General features: G+C 34.1%; 1 protein-coding gene across 7 annotated transcripts in view; it reads right to left on the minus strand.

The window, feature by feature from the left end:
* GRM8 (glutamate metabotropic receptor 8) overlaps positions 1 to 19,080 on the minus strand; it is a 736,117-nt gene that overhangs the window by 261,706 nt on the left and 455,331 nt on the right. For all 7 annotated transcript variants that reach the window (XM_077857194.1, XM_077857198.1, XM_077857196.1 and 4 more), the window contains exon 7: positions 13,149 to 13,349. In XM_077857194.1, coding sequence (XP_077713320.1) covers positions 13,149 to 13,349 — 201 coding nt within the window. The remainder of the gene's footprint in view (positions 1 to 13,148; positions 13,350 to 19,080) is intronic.

Consider the following 19,080-nt stretch of genomic DNA (forward strand, 5'->3'; position numbering starts at 1 on the left):
AACATGGGTATATAAATTTTTACATAAGCCCGCAGTTAATATTAAAATAGAGAACAAAAAGGAAGTTAAGAGAGTTTCAAGGACCTGAGAGGAATGGCCTTTTCACTGTATCATTCAACAGGCTGGAATTTCTTAGTATTACTCATGAGCTAGTATAAATCCTAGGGACATCAATATAGGCTGGACAACCAGCAAAGAAAAATGTAAGATTTGGGGAAAATTAGTTTTCTTGAGCAGAATTAAGAGTGAGGTAGGAATTAGTAAATATCTTTCTGGGAGACCTTAATCACATCCCTTTTACCTGCCAAAAATGTATTTTCATTTCTGTTTGAATTACTTTTAAAAATGCACAGGGCTTGTGAGTTGTAACTAATTCTGTTATGTAAAGTCCATTCTTCTCTTTTCTGTGGACATGGACAACTGAATGGTTTATACACGGTACAATTGTTCCCTTTAGCTGAGTTGGATGTGACCAATGACCTCCAGCTTATTTTTTTGCATAAGTCATAGGTGTCTCCTTCACTGCCTGTCAAAGTGAGTTTCTGAAGAGTTTCTTAATATAGGAGGTATACTTTATTACAGAACACATTCCCTGAACACTATTTCAAGCAACAGCTTCTATCCCTTTATCTATCAGCTCATTTTACTTTGGACAAAATGGACTAGTATGGGCTTTATGTCCTCTTATTCCAATACCTCATCCTATGATGTCAATGAGAGATAATGGGTTCAGAAGGTGACTCCAAGAGAAGAGAGAAAAAGTGAACTAAAAAAACCTAATAATCCTTAAAAATAGATTAATTATGCCTTGAAGAAATAAGAAATTAACTTCAAACAACAGAGTATCACTGATTATCTTAGGTTTATCAGATGCTTTGAAATCTAAGATTTGTAGGGAAATGTGTGTGAGTAGGTGTGGTTTGGGAGGTGTTTAATTGTGTATGTTTGAAATTCAGGAAACATATACAGAGACTTTATTCTTATCAGGTAGCAGAAGGAAAAAATCATAGATTTCCATTTGTTGATTATTCACAATGTGTCAGGCATTGTGCTAAGCCCTTCAGGGTGATTTATCTCATTAAATGCTCACAGAAACACTGCAAGGGAGGTATGATTATTATTTCCATTCAAAGATGAGAATATGAAGGCTTATAAAATGTAAATGATTTATCCAAGGACTTACCACCTAAGTAGGAGAGCTGAAATTTTAGTTCATTTCTGTCTCAACTCAAAAGCTCATGCTCTTAGCCACTTGTCACTATCTTGATCAGTAAATGATCACAAGGGCAAATAGAGAATTATTGGGAAGAAAAGAGGATAATAGGACTGGAAAAGAAGTGTAAGACACAAAGGAAAATGAAGAAAGGGAAAGAAGTGAAAAATGGAAGAGGGACAAAATACAAATAGCACAGTGCAGGTATATAACAGATACTCAATAAATGTTTGTTTAATCAATGTGCATGACATTTGCAAGTAAGTATCATAAATACACACTTCATAAATATTTTTTAAATTAAAATTGGTCATTGTTCCCTTAGCTACAGACAAAAGTATGTATATGGTTCAAAAGAAAAGTTACTGTCATGGTTTTCAAACACATGCAAGAGACTGAGAAAACCCAAATCCCAAAAGTGTTAACAATTAGGAACCTGAATTAAAAAGAATTTTCTCATTCATATCCCTCACTTTCAAACTAACTTCGTGATTAAACTTTAATGTAATTATAAGAGTTAATAACCTTAAAGAGAAAAATAATCAAGTCTCAATTATAATTTTCGGGTAGATTCTTTCTGAAGCAACATATCACCAGAAAATAATTACCCTTAATAACGTGGGAGCTATTCCATTAAGTTCTTTCCTTCATTAAAAAAAAGTACATAATTTTGAAGGAAACAGAAGAAATCATGAGAGAATGAGCCCCATTTGATCTACTCTACACATCAGATGCCTGTATCAGCAGTATTGCACTTTTCCATTTACTTTGAGAATGTTGTAAAAACAATCAGATTTCTCTTCCTATATCTAAGAAACTGATGCTACTGGGAAAACCTTGGTGATTGGTGCCACGGCAGAAGCATCATTTCTGATATCTGCCTTGTTCATTCCCATTAGTGATCTTTGTATGTAGTGCTTTTTAATTATTTTTAATCTTTCTTAAGATTCCCAAGTCCTCAGTCCCAACCCATCTATCTCATCATCTTCATAAGATGATCCAAGTACTAATCACTATATCCCTATTGATAAAATATCCTCCATATATAATACAGTTTATCTCTTTATTAAGTACTTCTTATGTATTATCACCTTATATTTAGATTTCACAGGAACCCTAGAAAATATTACCAACCCCATATTATAGATAAGGAAACAATCATTTAAAGAGGTTTTGTCACTTGACCAAGATCACCAAATAGTGTGTGGTTAACTGGATGCAAACTAAGTATAAAGCCTGGGCTTTTGATCACTATGTAAAATACAAACTGTCTAGTGTAAACGCCTTCAGAAACTTCCCACTACCCCAAATCCTCTCTGCTCACTCATCCTTCTTCATTCAAGGCTTACTGCCATATCCCCCTTTAGACCCAAGGCCAGACCTTAATCCTCAATTACTAAGCCTACAGCACTTCATGTGTTTCTGGGATTTAAATGTTTATTCATAATTTCTTATCACATGATGAAGAAGTTCAGGAATTACAAGAATAAAGAATGAGTAAAAGCAGCCCAATGCAGTGGGTGAAGCTGAGTAGGAGCGCAGGAAAAACTAAGGCAATGTCATTGATTTGCCTCAAGCTGTTAACTGATGCTGGCTCCAACTCGGCCCACACATAAGTGTTTACAGATTAAGGGAAGAAATGAGAGATTAATAAACTTTGTGCTTTATGACTATAAAAGAAATTAGAATTTAAAAAACCCCACAGTTAAAAAAAAAAAAAAACCCCACAGTTTATCACCTTATTCAGTTGAAAACAGAGGCAGGTACATTTACATTGCTAGATTTCATGATGACTTAACTCGTAAGATTAATCTTTTATAACCAGCCTAAGGTTTCCTTAATCAGAAACTGAAATATCATTTAATTTCAAATCAGCCTGTTTATCTTTATATATTCAATATTACTATATATATCATTCATTTTTTAAATATACAGTATTTCCAGGAATACTTTACTACCTGCAAACCTTAAGCACATATAATGTATTTTTTACATTAATGTATGTTTTTACATTGCACTAATACATTAATACATATATTAAGTAAATATAATGTATAATGTAAAGTACATATATTTTAAAGTACATGTATTTTTAAGTACATATATTTTTAAGTACATATAATGTACTTCCAAATTATTAATAATTATTTTCTCAATTTTATTTCAAATGAGGTAATTATCAAAAAGGATACTCATATTTAAGATTAACACACTTGACTTTCATCATGTTTGACTTTGCTTTATCTCTATTTACTAAATAGTGATTATTTAGGTAATAGTTAACCACAAGGAAAATTGTGCAGCATTCGCTTCTACAGATGACATTTTATGCCAGTTTTTCCAGACATTGACATTTTATATCTTGTTTTCTACTTACAGAAGTAGATAAAAAGTAGTGCAAAGCCAGTATCATCGATAACATATATACTAAAATGCTAAATTAACTCCAGTAAATGAACTATAATTACAAAGAAAGATCATGCAGGGAAGTTCTTTTTCAAAACCTCTTGGTTTTTAGTCAAAGCACAGTGCCAAAACAGAGCCAGCCTTCAAATAATCTATGTTCACTTCCTCTCTCCTCCCTTTCTTTCCATTTCACTTGTGTTTTCATTTTCTCTTTTCAAGTACTGTTCCCTCATGAGGACTACTGGAACTGTCTCCTAACCTAACCACCCTTGTCTTCAATCTCACTTCCTCCAGTCTGCAAAATGCTGCTGTGGTTATTTTTCTAAAACACAAACCCTAGCACTTCATTGTCCTGTTCAAAAAGCTTCAGTTACCTGTTGCCTGCTGTGTCACCTTCAAACACCAGAATTTGACAGATATTTCTAACTAAGCCCAAGCTCATCTGGTCAGTCTCATTTCCAGGCTCCTCCCATGCTGCACTCTCAAATTCTTGCAAAGTAGATGCTCAGCTTTTTTAGAAAACGGGTTTTTCCTTATCTTCCAGTACTATTAAACTACTCTGTTTTTGTTTCATAAATCCACATATGAGTGAAATCATATGGTATTTGTCTTTCTGTAACTGATTTATTTCGCGTAGCATAATATCCTCTAGCTCTGTCTGCATTGTTGCAAATGGCAAGATTTCATTCTTTTTCGTGGCTGAGTAATATTTATCTCTCTCTCTCTCTCTCTCTCTTTGCATGTGTGTGTATACACATCTTCTTTATCTATTCATCAGTCAATGGACTGTCATTAATGCCTTTTCCCCATGTTGTCCACCTAAGAAATGTCACTTTTCATTCATAATTTAAATCAGGTGTGATGTATTCTTTGAGGTCCTCCTTATGTATTTCTTGTCTCAGCTTTATATTGTGTTCTTCTAATACTCATGCCTTTATCATAAGATTTATCAAGTTGAATTCTTGTTGGTAATACCTTTGTGCCTGTCCTTTGTTACGTTATGATATCTGAGAACATACAGGACCATGTTTCATTGGTCTCTGTATTCCTGATGTCTAACACAGAACCCTATTATGTACCTTTATAAGATTGTCAATAAAATGTATATGGGATAAATAAATGACTCATAAAAGATGAAAATAGTTATAAACAATAACAACAAAAGACAACAATAAGAACATTGATAGGCATCTGTATTTTAAAAATATACCTTTAAAAGAGTATGTAAAGACTTTAGAGCTGGAAGGGATTTCAGAGATGAGAATATTTTAGTATAATCCTTCTATTTAAAAAGTGAAGCTAGATGGGCTCACAACACAGAGGAAAAGTAATAGCAGAACCTAGACAAAAGCCTGAGATTCCAAGACACAGTCAAAATGCTATGCCACTATGTTACATAGTGTTGGTAGATTTAATTAGAAACAGAACAAAATTGTGATTCTGCTTTTTTGGTTTTTCAATATATTTTTGTAAATACAATTATTTCAAATATTTTTCTTACAATATATTTCTAGAAGTGATATGTGCTGAGCAAATATTCTGAAAAAATTACGCTAATATCCACTCTCACCAAGCATATTTGAAAGAACCAATAAAATTACTTTTTGATAATCACTATTATAATTTTTCATGTCTTTGTAAATTTGACAGATGGAAAACAATATTTTATTACTGATTAAATTATATTTATGTAATTACTAGTGAAGGTTAATGGGGTTTTTTAAAATGCTTATTAACATTTACAAGTTTTGGCAACTGATTTCTTCAAGATGTCATCATTGATGTCAGTTACAGTGGCTCTTTTTACATTTGTGCTATTATCCTTTGACCTAACAGCCCAAATATATCCCTTACTTTATATTTTATTTTAAAACTGTATTTATGATATTTTTTGAATATCTGACAATGCTGAAATTTTACTAAATCAAACAGGTCTATTTTCCTGTTATAATTTCCTTCACTGTCCTATTCAAAAAGCTTCCCCATTCAAATTTAATGAACTGTCTTTTATTTTTTTCTCTTGCTTCTTTTTTACTTAACTCTAAAATAAATTCCAAGTGGATAAGATTCTTATGTGGAGGAATCATGTCACTTGATCTTACTATGAGTTGATAATCAATTAATAGAATGTCCTTTTCCACAGAGTTCTAAGTCCATCTTTATCACATCATAAATTCATATTTAAGTATATACATATACATACAAACTGATTTACATATTTATTGTTATATATTTCTGGTGATTTCTATATAGTTCTATTTGCCATATTTCTTCGGTACTAGTTCCAATTTGTATTGACTATAGCTTGTCATTAGATTTAAATATTAAATGTTTGGTAGAAATAAACTTTTCCTCAAAATCATTTCAGTTTTTATTCATTTATTCTCATAATTAAAATTTAAATATTGTTTCAAATTCTAGAAAATACTCCTTTATCATTTGGTTGGAATTATACTAAGCTAAGTCTGACTACAGATTTACTCAGATTAATATTTTTCTTGTAATTAGTTTTTCTGTCTACAAACAAGGAATGTTTCTCAATAAAGTCATCTGTTAATATAGGTCTTTCAAATTCCTTGGTTCAATTTATTCCAAGATATTTAATTTTTTTTTTTAATTTTTTTTTTGGTGTTCAATTTGCCAACATATAGAAATAACACCCAGTGCTCATCCCATCAAGTGCCCCCCTCAGTGCCCATCACCTCCCCACCCCCCCCCGCCCACCTCCCTTTATACCACCCCTTGTTTGTTTCCCAGAGTTAGGAGTCTCTCATGTTCTGTCTCCCTTTCTGATATTTCCCACTCATTTTTTCTCCTTCCCCCTTTATTCCCTTTCACTATTTTTATATTCCCCAAATGAATGAGACCATATAATGTTTGTCCTCCATTTGACTTATTTCACTCAGCATAATACCCTCCAATTCTATCCATGTCGAAGTAAATGGTGGGTATTTGTCGTTTTTAATGGCTGAGTAATATTCCATTGTATACATAGACCACATCTTCTTTATCCATTCATCCTTTGATGGACACCAAGGCTCCTTCCACAGTTTGGCTATTGTGGACATTGCTGCTATAAACATCGGGGTGCAGGTGTCCCGGCGTTTCACTGCATCTGTATCTTTGGGTTAAATCCCCAACAGTGCAATTGCTGGGTCGAAGGGCAGATCTATTTTTAACTCTTTGAGGAACCTCCACACAGTTTTCCAGAGTGGCTGCACCAGTTCACGTTCCCACCAACAGTGCAAGAGGGTTCCCCTTTCTCCACATCCTCTCCTGCCTTGTTAATTTTCCCCATTCTCACTGGTGTGATGTGGTATCTCATTGTGGTTTTGATTTGTATTTCCCTGATGGCAAGTGATGCAGAGCATTTCCTCATGTGCATGTTGGCCATGTCTATGTCTTCCTCTGTGAGATTTCTGTTCATGTCTTTTGCCCATTTCATGATTGGATAGTTTGTTTCTTTGCTGTTGAATTTAATAAGTTCTTTATAGATCTTGGATACTAGATATTTTAAATATTTTTTGCAAAGGAAACAGAGTTTCATTTCCCATATATTAGTCAATGATTTCTTACTAATGTATAGGAAAGCTCTTCATGTTTTAATATTAATTTTATATTTGATCATCTTCCTAAAGTAATTCCTTCAAATGTATTTTTTCAACTTATTGCCTTGAGATCAAATCACTTGAAAATACTCATACTTTTTCATATTTAGTAGTAATCTCTATTATTTTTGTTTCATATTTGTCACATTGGTTACAATTTACAGAATATTAGTAATAATGGTAAGAGGACCATCTTACCATTAATCCATCTCTTTAATAGGAATAACAACTAGAAATATATAATTGGTTATAGGTTGAGTACTTTATTATGTCAAACATTTATTCCATTTCTAGTTTATGTACAGAAATGGGAGATATATTTTAATCAAATGACTTTAAAGAATCTTATGAGATACTTATCCTTGTCTTATTTGACCTCTTAGTGTATTTATAGTATATTTCCTAATATTAAGTCATATTTATTTCTTTTAGATAGCTTAAAGTTATTTTATGCAAACACACTTGCCTCAAAATCAGACTATAATATTCAGAGACATTCATAATTATATATTTGGAAATTTGCATTAAGTACCTGAAATCAATATTATTGCTAAGGAAAATAAGATGCTGGAAAATTCTACCTCTATACTAGCCTCTGTGATCAGGCAAGGGTATAGTTTCCTCAGAATACTGAGTACTGAAATGGTTAGATCACCATCTCACTGGGGAGTTCAGGGAAGCTGTTCATTCCTCTTCATGCCAAGAAATTCAACCACAAAATGAAAACTAACATTAAAAATATTCCAAAGTTGATTCCTCTCACAGGCTCTCACAGATTCTACGTGATTCTTAACTGTGTCTCCTTTAGCTTGATGAAAACTCACCCACGCAAGGAAGCAGTGAGATTCTGAGCCTAGAGGGCCATCATCCCTTCTCAGGTATTCATGTTTTCATCAATTTGCTCACTTTGGTTAAATTTTCCCAAGTCACTTACAGAAATTTCCCAAATGTCCCTTTCAAACAGGGAGAGCACTCCTATGACAAGGGAATGTGTACTACTTCCTCCTCACCACTGATAATTTGGAACAGATCTGACATCCAAAGTTTGGCTAATAAGATTCAAATTTCTAAGAAGTAAGAATTGAGACTTAGAAATATATACATGTTAATTTTAGCAGGTGCCCTGAAGAAATAGCTGCTAATTTGTAGAAATGTAGATGGCCTTCTGTTATCTACTCTATGAACCTAGAAGTGGGGAAAACCAATATAAACAAAACCAAACAAAGGAAACAGGGAGAAGTTGGGATTTCTGACCGGTTTTTAGTTCTTATAATCAGCCCTTTCGTTAGACCTTGTTGTATTCTGCCTTGGGGTTTCCTGACATACCTTCATAAATTCTTCCTTTTAGCTTAAGCAAGTTTAAGGTGGTTTCTGCTACCTACAAACACTCTTGTTTAGTATGCCCCTGTGCCTGCCCTGCCCCTGATGTGAGCTCAAGTACAGAGAAAAGGAGTGAGGAGATCACACTGGAATTCTACCCAACACTTTTTCTTTCTAATAAATAAGGTTCTCATGACAACAGGAAAATCTCTGATTCTATACAAGATGTAAGTATTAATATTTTATTGCCTATAGACCAGACTGAAAGAATTGACATCGTTGCTTAAGTTCCTGAAAAATCTGAACTCCTCTTCTTTATTTTATGTTTTTTTTTTGATAAATCTTTGTATTTAAAAAATTTATAGAAACAGTGTTTTGCTCAAATGGTAGCAATAAAACTAATCCAAAAGGCAGGCCTTTGTTTCCCTCTGGCTCCCCAAGTACAGAGAAAAGGTTGAGAAAAGTTGTAAGAAACACATGAGTAATTCCAGATATGCTATGAATCAGAATGTGCTTTAAATACATATACCGAATATAGCTCAGGTAAATTTTTCCATTGATGAGAAAATAACAGTTTGAGTGATTAAATTCAATCAAACCACCATTGTTGTTTAAGCCTTTGATGGCAATAGTACTTTGGAGTTTAGTAGTTTGACTGTGTTTCACCTTTACCTAGTTGTTGTGTTATAGAATAATTCTGGTCTGAAATACTAATCATTCACCATTTGAAATTCTAAGATTATTGTTATGTTCTCAGTTAAACAATAAAACTGGAAGAAGCATGACCTTTTAAACCAAGTATCTTTAAACCATTGCTTAATTAGGCATACTGCACACAAGGTTACAATCTCAGCAAGACTGAGTTTTAAACAGTTACTTTAATTTTATACCAATGGTCTGTGCAGCATCCAGCTGTTCTGGCTCCTATGTCTCCTGCTATTACAGACTGGAAGTCTCCCTTCATACCAATGACAAGGTTTTATTTACTATCACAAATTAAAAGGGATCGTGAAAAGCAATCTGCCTCGATATCTCATTAATGTCAGAAAGAACTGGTTTAACAACAGTTTCTTTTGAAGCACAATTTGCACTTTATTGCAGACATTATCCAATATTTAAATGGACATTACTAGATAATTCCATCCAAAGTCAATTTTTAAAATTACTTATGAGTACCTTTCGTAGCTCAGTGATCCTGACAGAAAATCTGGAAGGCTACACTATACAAAATTGATCATTGCCTTACAAAGCTCATTCTTTGACAACTAGTAGTAGCTATGCTAAGACAACCTTAAGTATATAATAATTTTTTGTTGTCATGTACAGTAAGCAGCTCTGAATCTAGTCAAGTACATTCTCCACACCTCAGGGTATTCAAAACTGATTATTTCAAGGAAACTGAGGTTTGGCCAATGGTCCTCTCATATTTTCAGGCTTTGGGAAGTGAATTAGCCATCTCACTAGGTGAGAACACTGACCATCACCAACACAACCCACTCAATTGGCATGCAATTAACAACATATAATAGCTGTTAGCTAGGTTCCCAGTATACACTCTAGATGACTACTTCCAATTCCTACAAAAGCCTTGTCAAGAGCAATAATATTTAAGCCTATGGATTTGACGTGTGCTCCATTTAGCTATTAGGACATATCAACGTTTCTCCAGGACCAGCAAGTAGCAATAAGGGAAGTGGAGTGTCCAAAATTATGACCACTCCTTCAACCCAGAAGCTCTTATTTTTAACTGACTGAAATGTTAAATTTCTGAGTAGCAGTCTTTTGAAGATCGAGTCTAAAAAGCAGAGTATAAGGGAAAGCTCTTCATTTATTCTTAACAGAATATAGTAATCCCTGTATCATCAGAGCTTGAGAGAGTTGTTAATCTAGATCAAAGAAGATTATCTCCCTCCTCCTGAAAACTCTTTTAAAAAATACCCTTCAGTGTTACAAGCATTACATTCTTGGCTTTGACTGTGGATACATGTGCAAAACAGCCGAAGAGAAAGCTTCTGCTTTTGTATAAAATTTTGTTAAATGACCTTGCTTATTAGGCTGTCAAAGTACCATATGATACATTTCTTTTAGAAATAGTTTCCAAGAAAATCAATTCTCTCTTTAAAAAATACGTAGGCTTGCTTCTATCATATAATGAAATTTATGTATCCCACTGATGTCCCTTTACGTTTTGTCTGCTTGGGAAGTTCAGAACTTGATGTAGTCTTGTATCCCGGTTACCATATTTGTTTCTTCTTCCTTAAATGTTTTTGACAATACACTTCTATTTGAGCCACCCTATATATCTTTTTATCAGAAATAGGCAAGGCACTAATAATTAATTAACACTAATAAATAGCCAACAATAAAATTTAAAAATTGACAAACTCCCTGAAAATTACTAAAAATCAGGAGGATTACATAATCCATAACAATCTGCTTATGCTTAGATCTCTCACCTTGTAGCATCAGCTGTTAGAATACAGACTAGTTTCAAGCCATTAGCAAAATAAATCTTCAGGGAGCTCAAAGAGATTATAAGTTCATATACTAAAATTCATGTATTTTATATGATCCTCATATCTGGAGTATACTTACTCTTAGATAAGACATAGTTCTATTATGCTTTAGTGGTTCCTGTTGCTTTCAAGATGAAGAACAAATCTTAAGAATGGCCTGTAAGACCTCTTGTGTTCTATCTTACTCTTATCTCTGACACTCATTTCCTTCAGATACACCTGTAGAGGTGTTTCCCTACTGCAATCTCTCAGTTCAGCATACCTCTATTTTCAGCACTCACTAGAGATTATATTATTATACTTTTGTGTGCTTTTTTGATTATTATCTAAATTTCCAAGAAAATCTAAATCTCATATCTGTTTTGACTATTTTTTTATCCGTGGTGTATCTTTAGCACCTATCACAATGTTTAACACATTCTGTGTGCTCGATAGATGTATCTTGACTAAATTAATGGAATTTTATATGTGCTACTCTGTTCACAGTGAGTTTAAGAAGCAAATTATGGAAGAGATCAGCCCTAAAAAAAAAAAATCACAAAAATAGCAGTCTGATATAGTAGAAGGGGGAAAAAAGACTATAAAAAGGAGACAGAAGAACTCAGGAATCATTGGAGTCTAGAGGCAAATTGTCTTAATAATCATTAGGCATTAAGATGTTTTTAATAGTCTTTAATAGCATCATTATATTACAGTATGGTATAATAATGAAAGTCATCAAGGGAAGGTTTAGCTTTTATCTATGATTAAGATAAGAGAGAAATTGGCAATTCACCTTTAAAATACTTTAATCTTGTGTTTCTTTAAAGATTTTCCCATCTGGAGTTGAGCTTCAGTTATTGAGAAAATATATTCATTTACATTGCTCTTCACACTTCCTAACTTGGATAAATGGGAGTGTACTCCAACCTCATGTTAGGATAAATAATCTTGCGTTATAATACTTCTCTTTTGCTCAATTTTTATAATTGCAAGAAAATTATTTTTAAATTCCCCTTAATATTTATATTTGTAATGAAAGGATTGTTATGTAATGTCTCACAAAAATTCTGCTGAAAATAAGGATACCCTGTGTTGAATATAAACCAAATTTTGTCTCATGTTCCCTGCACAAAGCAAAAGAAGAAGTTTCCACTTGAATTCTAAATTGAAGATGACCTTGTGCTTTTTTGAGAAAGGCTGGCAGCTGAGGTCACTGGAGTGTATTATGATGGACAGTGCAGTGCTGTGTGTGGCTCAGAGGCATGTCCATTGTGTGGATTACAGCCAAACAGAAAGAATTAGACAGCTCAGAGCATTCTATCATTTCATTTGAAAATAATGGTCAAAATCATGGGCAGCAACCATTACAACTTTCATGAAAGAGCAACAACATTCAACAATTCCATCACTTCAGACAGGCAGTTGGCTATTCTCAGCCAAATACTATGGGTCCAGCATATTTTGAATCAGCTTCTGTAACACTCACAGAAAGCAGTATTTCTGCTTCTGCAGGAAGCAAATCCCATCTACACTGCATTGTACGTAGTTCTATTTTACAAGATGCAGCCCATTGTTTTACATTGACCAAATCATTGAAAGTGAAACAAAGGAAGAGAAGACACAGAAACTTAACACAGCACTCTAAGGTGAATATGTAGCAACTCCGAATCATCTACCTTCCTCAAGCCAACTTATTGTTTAAAAAGCTTAAAATCAGTTTTAAAACAAAATATCTATAATTCCTTCTCTAATAATGGCACAAACAAAACATTTTAAAAGAAATCTAATCTGTTGTCAGTGGTTCCAAATAAGTCTCTTAAGTTATTTCTGAAATAGTGGTATTTAAGTAGAATATTTTGATTGATAGAGGCTTATTTTTAACTTCTGCTTCTTTCAAGAACAGATTAATGCTTCTTTCAGGAGTGCAAAAAAAATATGTTAGATATTTAAAAGCAGGTGGAAAAACTCACACTTCTGATTAAAAGGGGAACTGCTTCTAATCCTGAGCTTCCCACTCTCAGTATCTTCCCTATATGGGGGGCAGTGAGAACAAACACTGTCACTTCTAAAGTATATAAGGACAAAAAAAAAGTTGTAACTTACCATTAAAATTTACAGCCCGAATATAACCAAGAAGCTCTTTCCCATCAATGGCACTCATTCGTGGGCAGAGGCCGATGTATCCAGGGCAGAGATCTTTGTGCATACTGTGCAGAGCATAAGCCATAGAATACACTGCATCAATTACAAACTGGACCTTTCCTTCCTGTTCATAAGATGAATCCCTTGCAATTCGTTCCAGCCCTGCAAAATAAAAAAGAAAACCATTAATTTGGTGTTAGATTTCACTAAAAGATGGCATTAGGGCTAAGATTTCCACATTTGAGGCACACTTAATGAGACAAAACTATTTGATTTTACTTTCAATTGCTTTAATCCTATACTTACTGAGTCAGACTTTTAAACTCGGTATTGAAATTTTTATTTGGAAAGAACAGAAACTATTCTATTAGCAACAAAAAGATATGAACTAAATAAAAACATATCATTTCATTATCTTTATTTCCACCTTACTGAGTCCTATTATGTTGTACATTCTAGTAATTACACAACATTTTGGTAGTGTCTTGATCTCATAAGTAAAATGTGTAGATTGCATTCTTTTCATCCACTTCAGTTTCAGAAGTATCATTTAATTAGTGTCTCAAAGTAAGGTCTTTTTTTTTTCACCCTGCCATGCCTATTCTCATTTTGAATGTGCTTTACTTGGGAGCCCTTTTTGTACATATTAAATGACAGTGTTTCCATAAGTAAACCAGCTATCTTCAGAAGAATCATTCAACTTAATCTTCTTCTTGAACTCAATTTTCCTTTTTTTTTTTTTTTTCAGATTTTATTTATTTGAGAGAGAGAGAGAGAGAGCACGTACCCAAGCAGGGGGAGGAGCTGAGGGAGAACAAGCAGACTCTGCTTTGAGCTCAGAGCCTAATGTGGGTGGGTTCGATCTCATGACCTGAGCGAAAATCAAGTGCTGGATGCCCAACTGACTGAGCCACCCAGGCACCCCTCGAACTCAATTTTCTATTTTATTTTCTTTTTAAATATTTCCCAGCTTTACAGAGATATAATTGGCATATAACATTGCTTAAGTTTAAGATATACAAAATGATGATTTTATATGTATATATTATGAAATGATCTCCACAATAAGGTTAGTTAACACATTCATTACCTCCAATAGTAACCTTTTTTTCTCCCTTGTGGTGGTAACATTTAAAATTTACTCTTAGCAACTTTCAGGTATATAATACAGCATTGTTAACCATAGTCACCATGCTGTGCTTAGATCCTCATCAATTTTCTATTTCTATAGTAATTGATTTAATTTATTACAGAATCTAGTGGTCTGATAAATTAGTTTTCTAGGACTTTCCTGTCACCTAACTGCCAGCCCACATTTCCAATTGCCTATCATATTTCTATGTAGTCTGCTTCCATGTCAAACTCAATAGAGCTAAAACCAGGCTATCATTATAGGGAATTCCATCATTTTCCTAAAACCTCCAACTGAGGCATTTGCAGGTTTAGGAGTAGAGAGGGAAGATCAGTTCTTACAGAGTATCTTCAAAGTGCCAAAAGGTACATTGATTCCTTCAATCTGCATTTGTTGTATGATCTAAGCTAAGATCCACACAGATACGGGAGCACTGTCTTCTCCCATGTGTGGCACTTTGTCTCCTGGGTCTTAGGACAGTGCTGCTATGTCAAGAATGGCATCAAGGGACTTTGTGAAAACAGCCCTTTCACCTTCTGCCAAAAACTTCTCTCTCATAGTTTTAACTACAAAGTAGACAATTCATAAATAAATATTGAAGAATGGTCACAGCAAACAAAAAGATACAGTTGTTTCTTTAAAGATCTTATCTGGTGACCAACCACTCTGGTTAGTCCAGGATTGAGGGATTTCTCAGAACATAGGACCAAAACCTAGATATTCCTGGGCAGACCAGCATGATTGCCTATGAAAAAAGAGGCAAATGACATATCAACTTAATGATACAAGACAGAAATAACTACTTTGAGGTAGGTCCTTAGGTCCATAAGACCCCAGTTTCATTTATTTTGTAACACTAAATTTGATAACTGGAAATGAAGACTACAAATCCCAGAGCAGTCATTCCATTCTTGATTATCTTCTTAAGTATAGATTCCCTAGGGCCACTCCAGATATACTGAATCAACATCTCCCATTTTGGGGACATGACAAATCTGTAATTTCCAAACACAGATATCTAACTGTCTTAGTTTGGGTTGATAAAACAAAATATCAAAGACTGGGTGGCTTATAAGCAAAAGAATTTGCTTCTCATAGTTCTTGAGGTTAGAAGTCCAGACTCAAGGTAACAGCATGGTTAGGTCCTGGTGAAGGATGTCTTCTAGGTTGCAGGCAGCCATTTTCTTATTATATCCTTACATGGAAGATATATTTCTGGTGACTTCTTTTAAGGACACTAATTCCATTCATGAGGGCTCTATCTTCAAAACTTCATCTAATCCCAATTATTTCCCAAAGGCCCCACATCCTAATATCATCATATTAGGGGGTAGAGTTTCAACGTATAAATTTGAAAAGGACACAAATTGTCTGTAACACTAAAATTCCAGGTTATGTGGTTTGAATTGCTGATCTGTAAATCCCTCTGCTACAAACACACACAGACACATACACCCACATGCATCCTCCCCTCATCACCCTTCTGTGAATGTTATTGTTTGTTTTTCTTTCTTTTGCATACTTTATTTTTCTGTATGTGTGGATCCTCTTTAATAATCAAGAAGATGTACTTTTAAAAATTATCTATCTATCTATCTATCTATCTATCTATCTATCTATCTATCTATCATTTTCGAGAGGGAGAAAGAGAGGGGAAATTTCAAACAGACTCTCCACTGAACAGGGTGCCTGATGCAGGGCTTAATCTCACGACCCTAAGATCAAGACCTGAGCTGAAATCAAGAGTCAGACACTTAACAGACTGAGCCACAAAGGTGCTCCTCTTTTGTGTACTTTATAGAAAAGACAGAATTTCTTTGTCTCTATTACCATTTAGTGGAGTATGAACAGCAGGCATAGAAATGGCAGAAAATGCCCAAGCCAAATTGATTCCAAGAAAGTAATGATCATGAGAACATTAAGGAATTTGGAAATTTTTCAGGATCCATAAAATATAGATAAGAGCTAGATGTGTATGAATGTTTTGTATACATTTTTAAAAAAGATTTATTTATTTGTTCATGAGAGACACAAGGAGAGAAGGAGAGAGGCAGAGACATAGGCAGAGGGAGAAGCAGGCTCCATGCAGGGAGCATGATGTAGGACTCGATCCCGGATCCCAAGATCATGCCCTGACCAAAGGCAGACGCTCAACCGCTGAGCCATCCTGGCGTCCCAAATATTTTATATTTTTAAATTTACTCTATCCTAAAATGTTTTGGATTTAACATATTATGATTTTATTCTAATGCTACTGCAACCTCACTATCAATCTATAAAGATATTTTTTCAACATTCAATAATTAGGATAAAGTTATATGTGACACTTTCATGATAAATTTTAATGGAGATGCCCTAATTTAACAGACAAGTTCTTTTTTTTAAAGTATTTATTTGTTTATCTGAAGAAAAGAGAAAGAGAGAGAGAGAATCTTAAGCAGACTCTGCACAAAGAATGAGCCCAAGGCAGCGCTTGATTTCATGACCCTAAGAACATGACTTGAGCCAAAATCAAGAATTGGACATTTAACCGATTAAGCCACCCAGGCACCCCTAATAGATATACTCTTCCTTGATTTTTCCTAAAATGACTCAACTTTGTATATAATAGATTTATAATTAATTCTCAACACCATACATCTTATTAAAGCATCTTCTTAAAGGGACATATTTATTTTTTTAAAGGGACATATTCAAATTTGCACTTGTCAAACTACTTATTTCTTTGACTAGCTATAAACTCCTAGTAGTATGGGCAGAGATTAAATATATCCAATTTTGCACTTTTTTTAAGCAAAAGTTCAGGTTGTTTAGCAACTATTGTCACACAAGTCAATGGACACTATATGACTCTTTCCATAAGTCAATGTAAGTACGTGATGACAAACTAAAAGACTGAACATTATTACCATTTCTAAATTTAAATAGAAATCATTTTATTTCTTTCCAGGATGTTTAGACAATGTATTGTTTTATGCCCTAACATTTCAATTTCAGGAGGACCCTTAAGATTTTACAAGAGCTAGAGTTTGTGCCTCACTTCCTATATTTGCTTGTCTTATTCATCTAAAAGAGGAATTTAAGAAGCTGACAGTGACTCATCAACTTAATTGGCTGTAAAATTTCATTATGCTATAGTTTCTAAAGTTAGCGTTAATGCATTGCTATAAAGTGCTAAATATTGTCAAAGGCTATATGTCAGCCATCCATTTAAAACACTGATTGTAAAGTTGTGATGTGTTTTAGTATATAGCTTAAAATTAACAGCATATAGCAAAGTGTTTGCATGGTGGGAGATGAAGGCAGCCTCATAAATTTTATAGCAAGACTGATTTATATTTTTCTTAATGAAATCTAAGAATTCTGACTGTGTTCCTGGACAACAGAGTAAATTCTTATTGGTCCAAGAAATACTATATGTGCCTCAGTTAAGGTCTTTCAAACATCACAGGGTATCTTCTTGGTTTTCAAAAGGCAAATCTGCTCAAGTTTGCAAAGTGCAGTATATATTACAATTTAAGTTCCTAAAATAAGCCTGACTCGAATTTTAAATTCTTTGACTGACATAGTTGTTGAGTTTTGCTTTCTAAGAATTTCTGATTTCTCGAAGTGTAGTTTAGTTTTGTAGATTGAGATTAGAGGTTATTTTCCTTTTCCTGAAAGTATGTTAATGTAATGATAATCCAATAAACTGATCAACTGAAGAAGAAGGAGGAAAAAAAGGAAGTTCTATTAGTCATTTTATTCCCAAGAAACCAAATATCCAATTGGTTGATTTTTTTACTACACTCTTGGCATGTAGTAGAAATAATCTCACATTCTAAATTTGTAGGTTAAAAAGTATTTATTTGGTTTCTCCCTGATTTTTTCTTAAGTATGCAGTAACTATTTTAAATTATTAAATTGTGTTCCTGCAGTTAGGGTAGAGAGGATGCTAGGATGAAGAAAGAGAACCAGTGAATGGCTATTAATACATTTATGCATATCAGATCAGATTTAAAAGTCATTCTAAATTCCACAACTCCTTATGCCTCGCTACTTGATGCACCAGAGAAAGGACCGTCACGTCCCACAACAAGCTTTCCCAATGCCCCCCATGTATGTAGTAAATGCAGAGTGAGTGGAAATCAGTGAACCACACCAGTGACAATCCATGAGAACCAAAAAGAACTTCACTGCACACTAAAAAAGATCACTAAAAAAGATCACTATTGAGTCCGCACATGTCATCTTTTACTGAATTTAAAGTGATTTGCTTTCAAGGATACAGTAGGGGAAGAATGGGAAAGAAACAAGCATATTCCATTATACAGGAACATCTCCTAAGCAGGAAGGTATGCAAATGACAGGTGCGCTGCTCCCACAGGCACTGCAGAGTGATGAGAACATGGGCCCTGTGGTAAGGCAGAAAGACAGACTGCCAGAGGGAAGCAGCTGCTACAGGAGAATGAAGACTGACCTGACCAGTGGGGCATAATTTAAGTCCTGAATTATTATTACTCTGTGGTTTTTTTTTAATTAGATAAAGAAACTAAGACTTAAAACTTGAATAATTTGCTCAAGACCACATAGTTATGGCAGTAAATGGTAGTCAGGTCTAACTCAAAACCTTGGCCATTTATTATTACACCACCTCCTCTTCCTCTGTGAAATTTTGTTTCTTCCAACTCAGGCTTACCTTTTACTTCTCTGAACTTCTCCGACCAGTGGGTACATTTTCATTATTCTTAAACTTGAGCTATTTCAAATCTAGTTCCTCAT

This window comes from Canis aureus, chromosome 18, assembly GCF_053574225.1.
Source record: "Canis aureus isolate CA01 chromosome 18, VMU_Caureus_v.1.0, whole genome shotgun sequence".
Classification (NCBI taxonomy): Eukaryota; Metazoa; Chordata; class Mammalia; order Carnivora; family Canidae; genus Canis; species Canis aureus.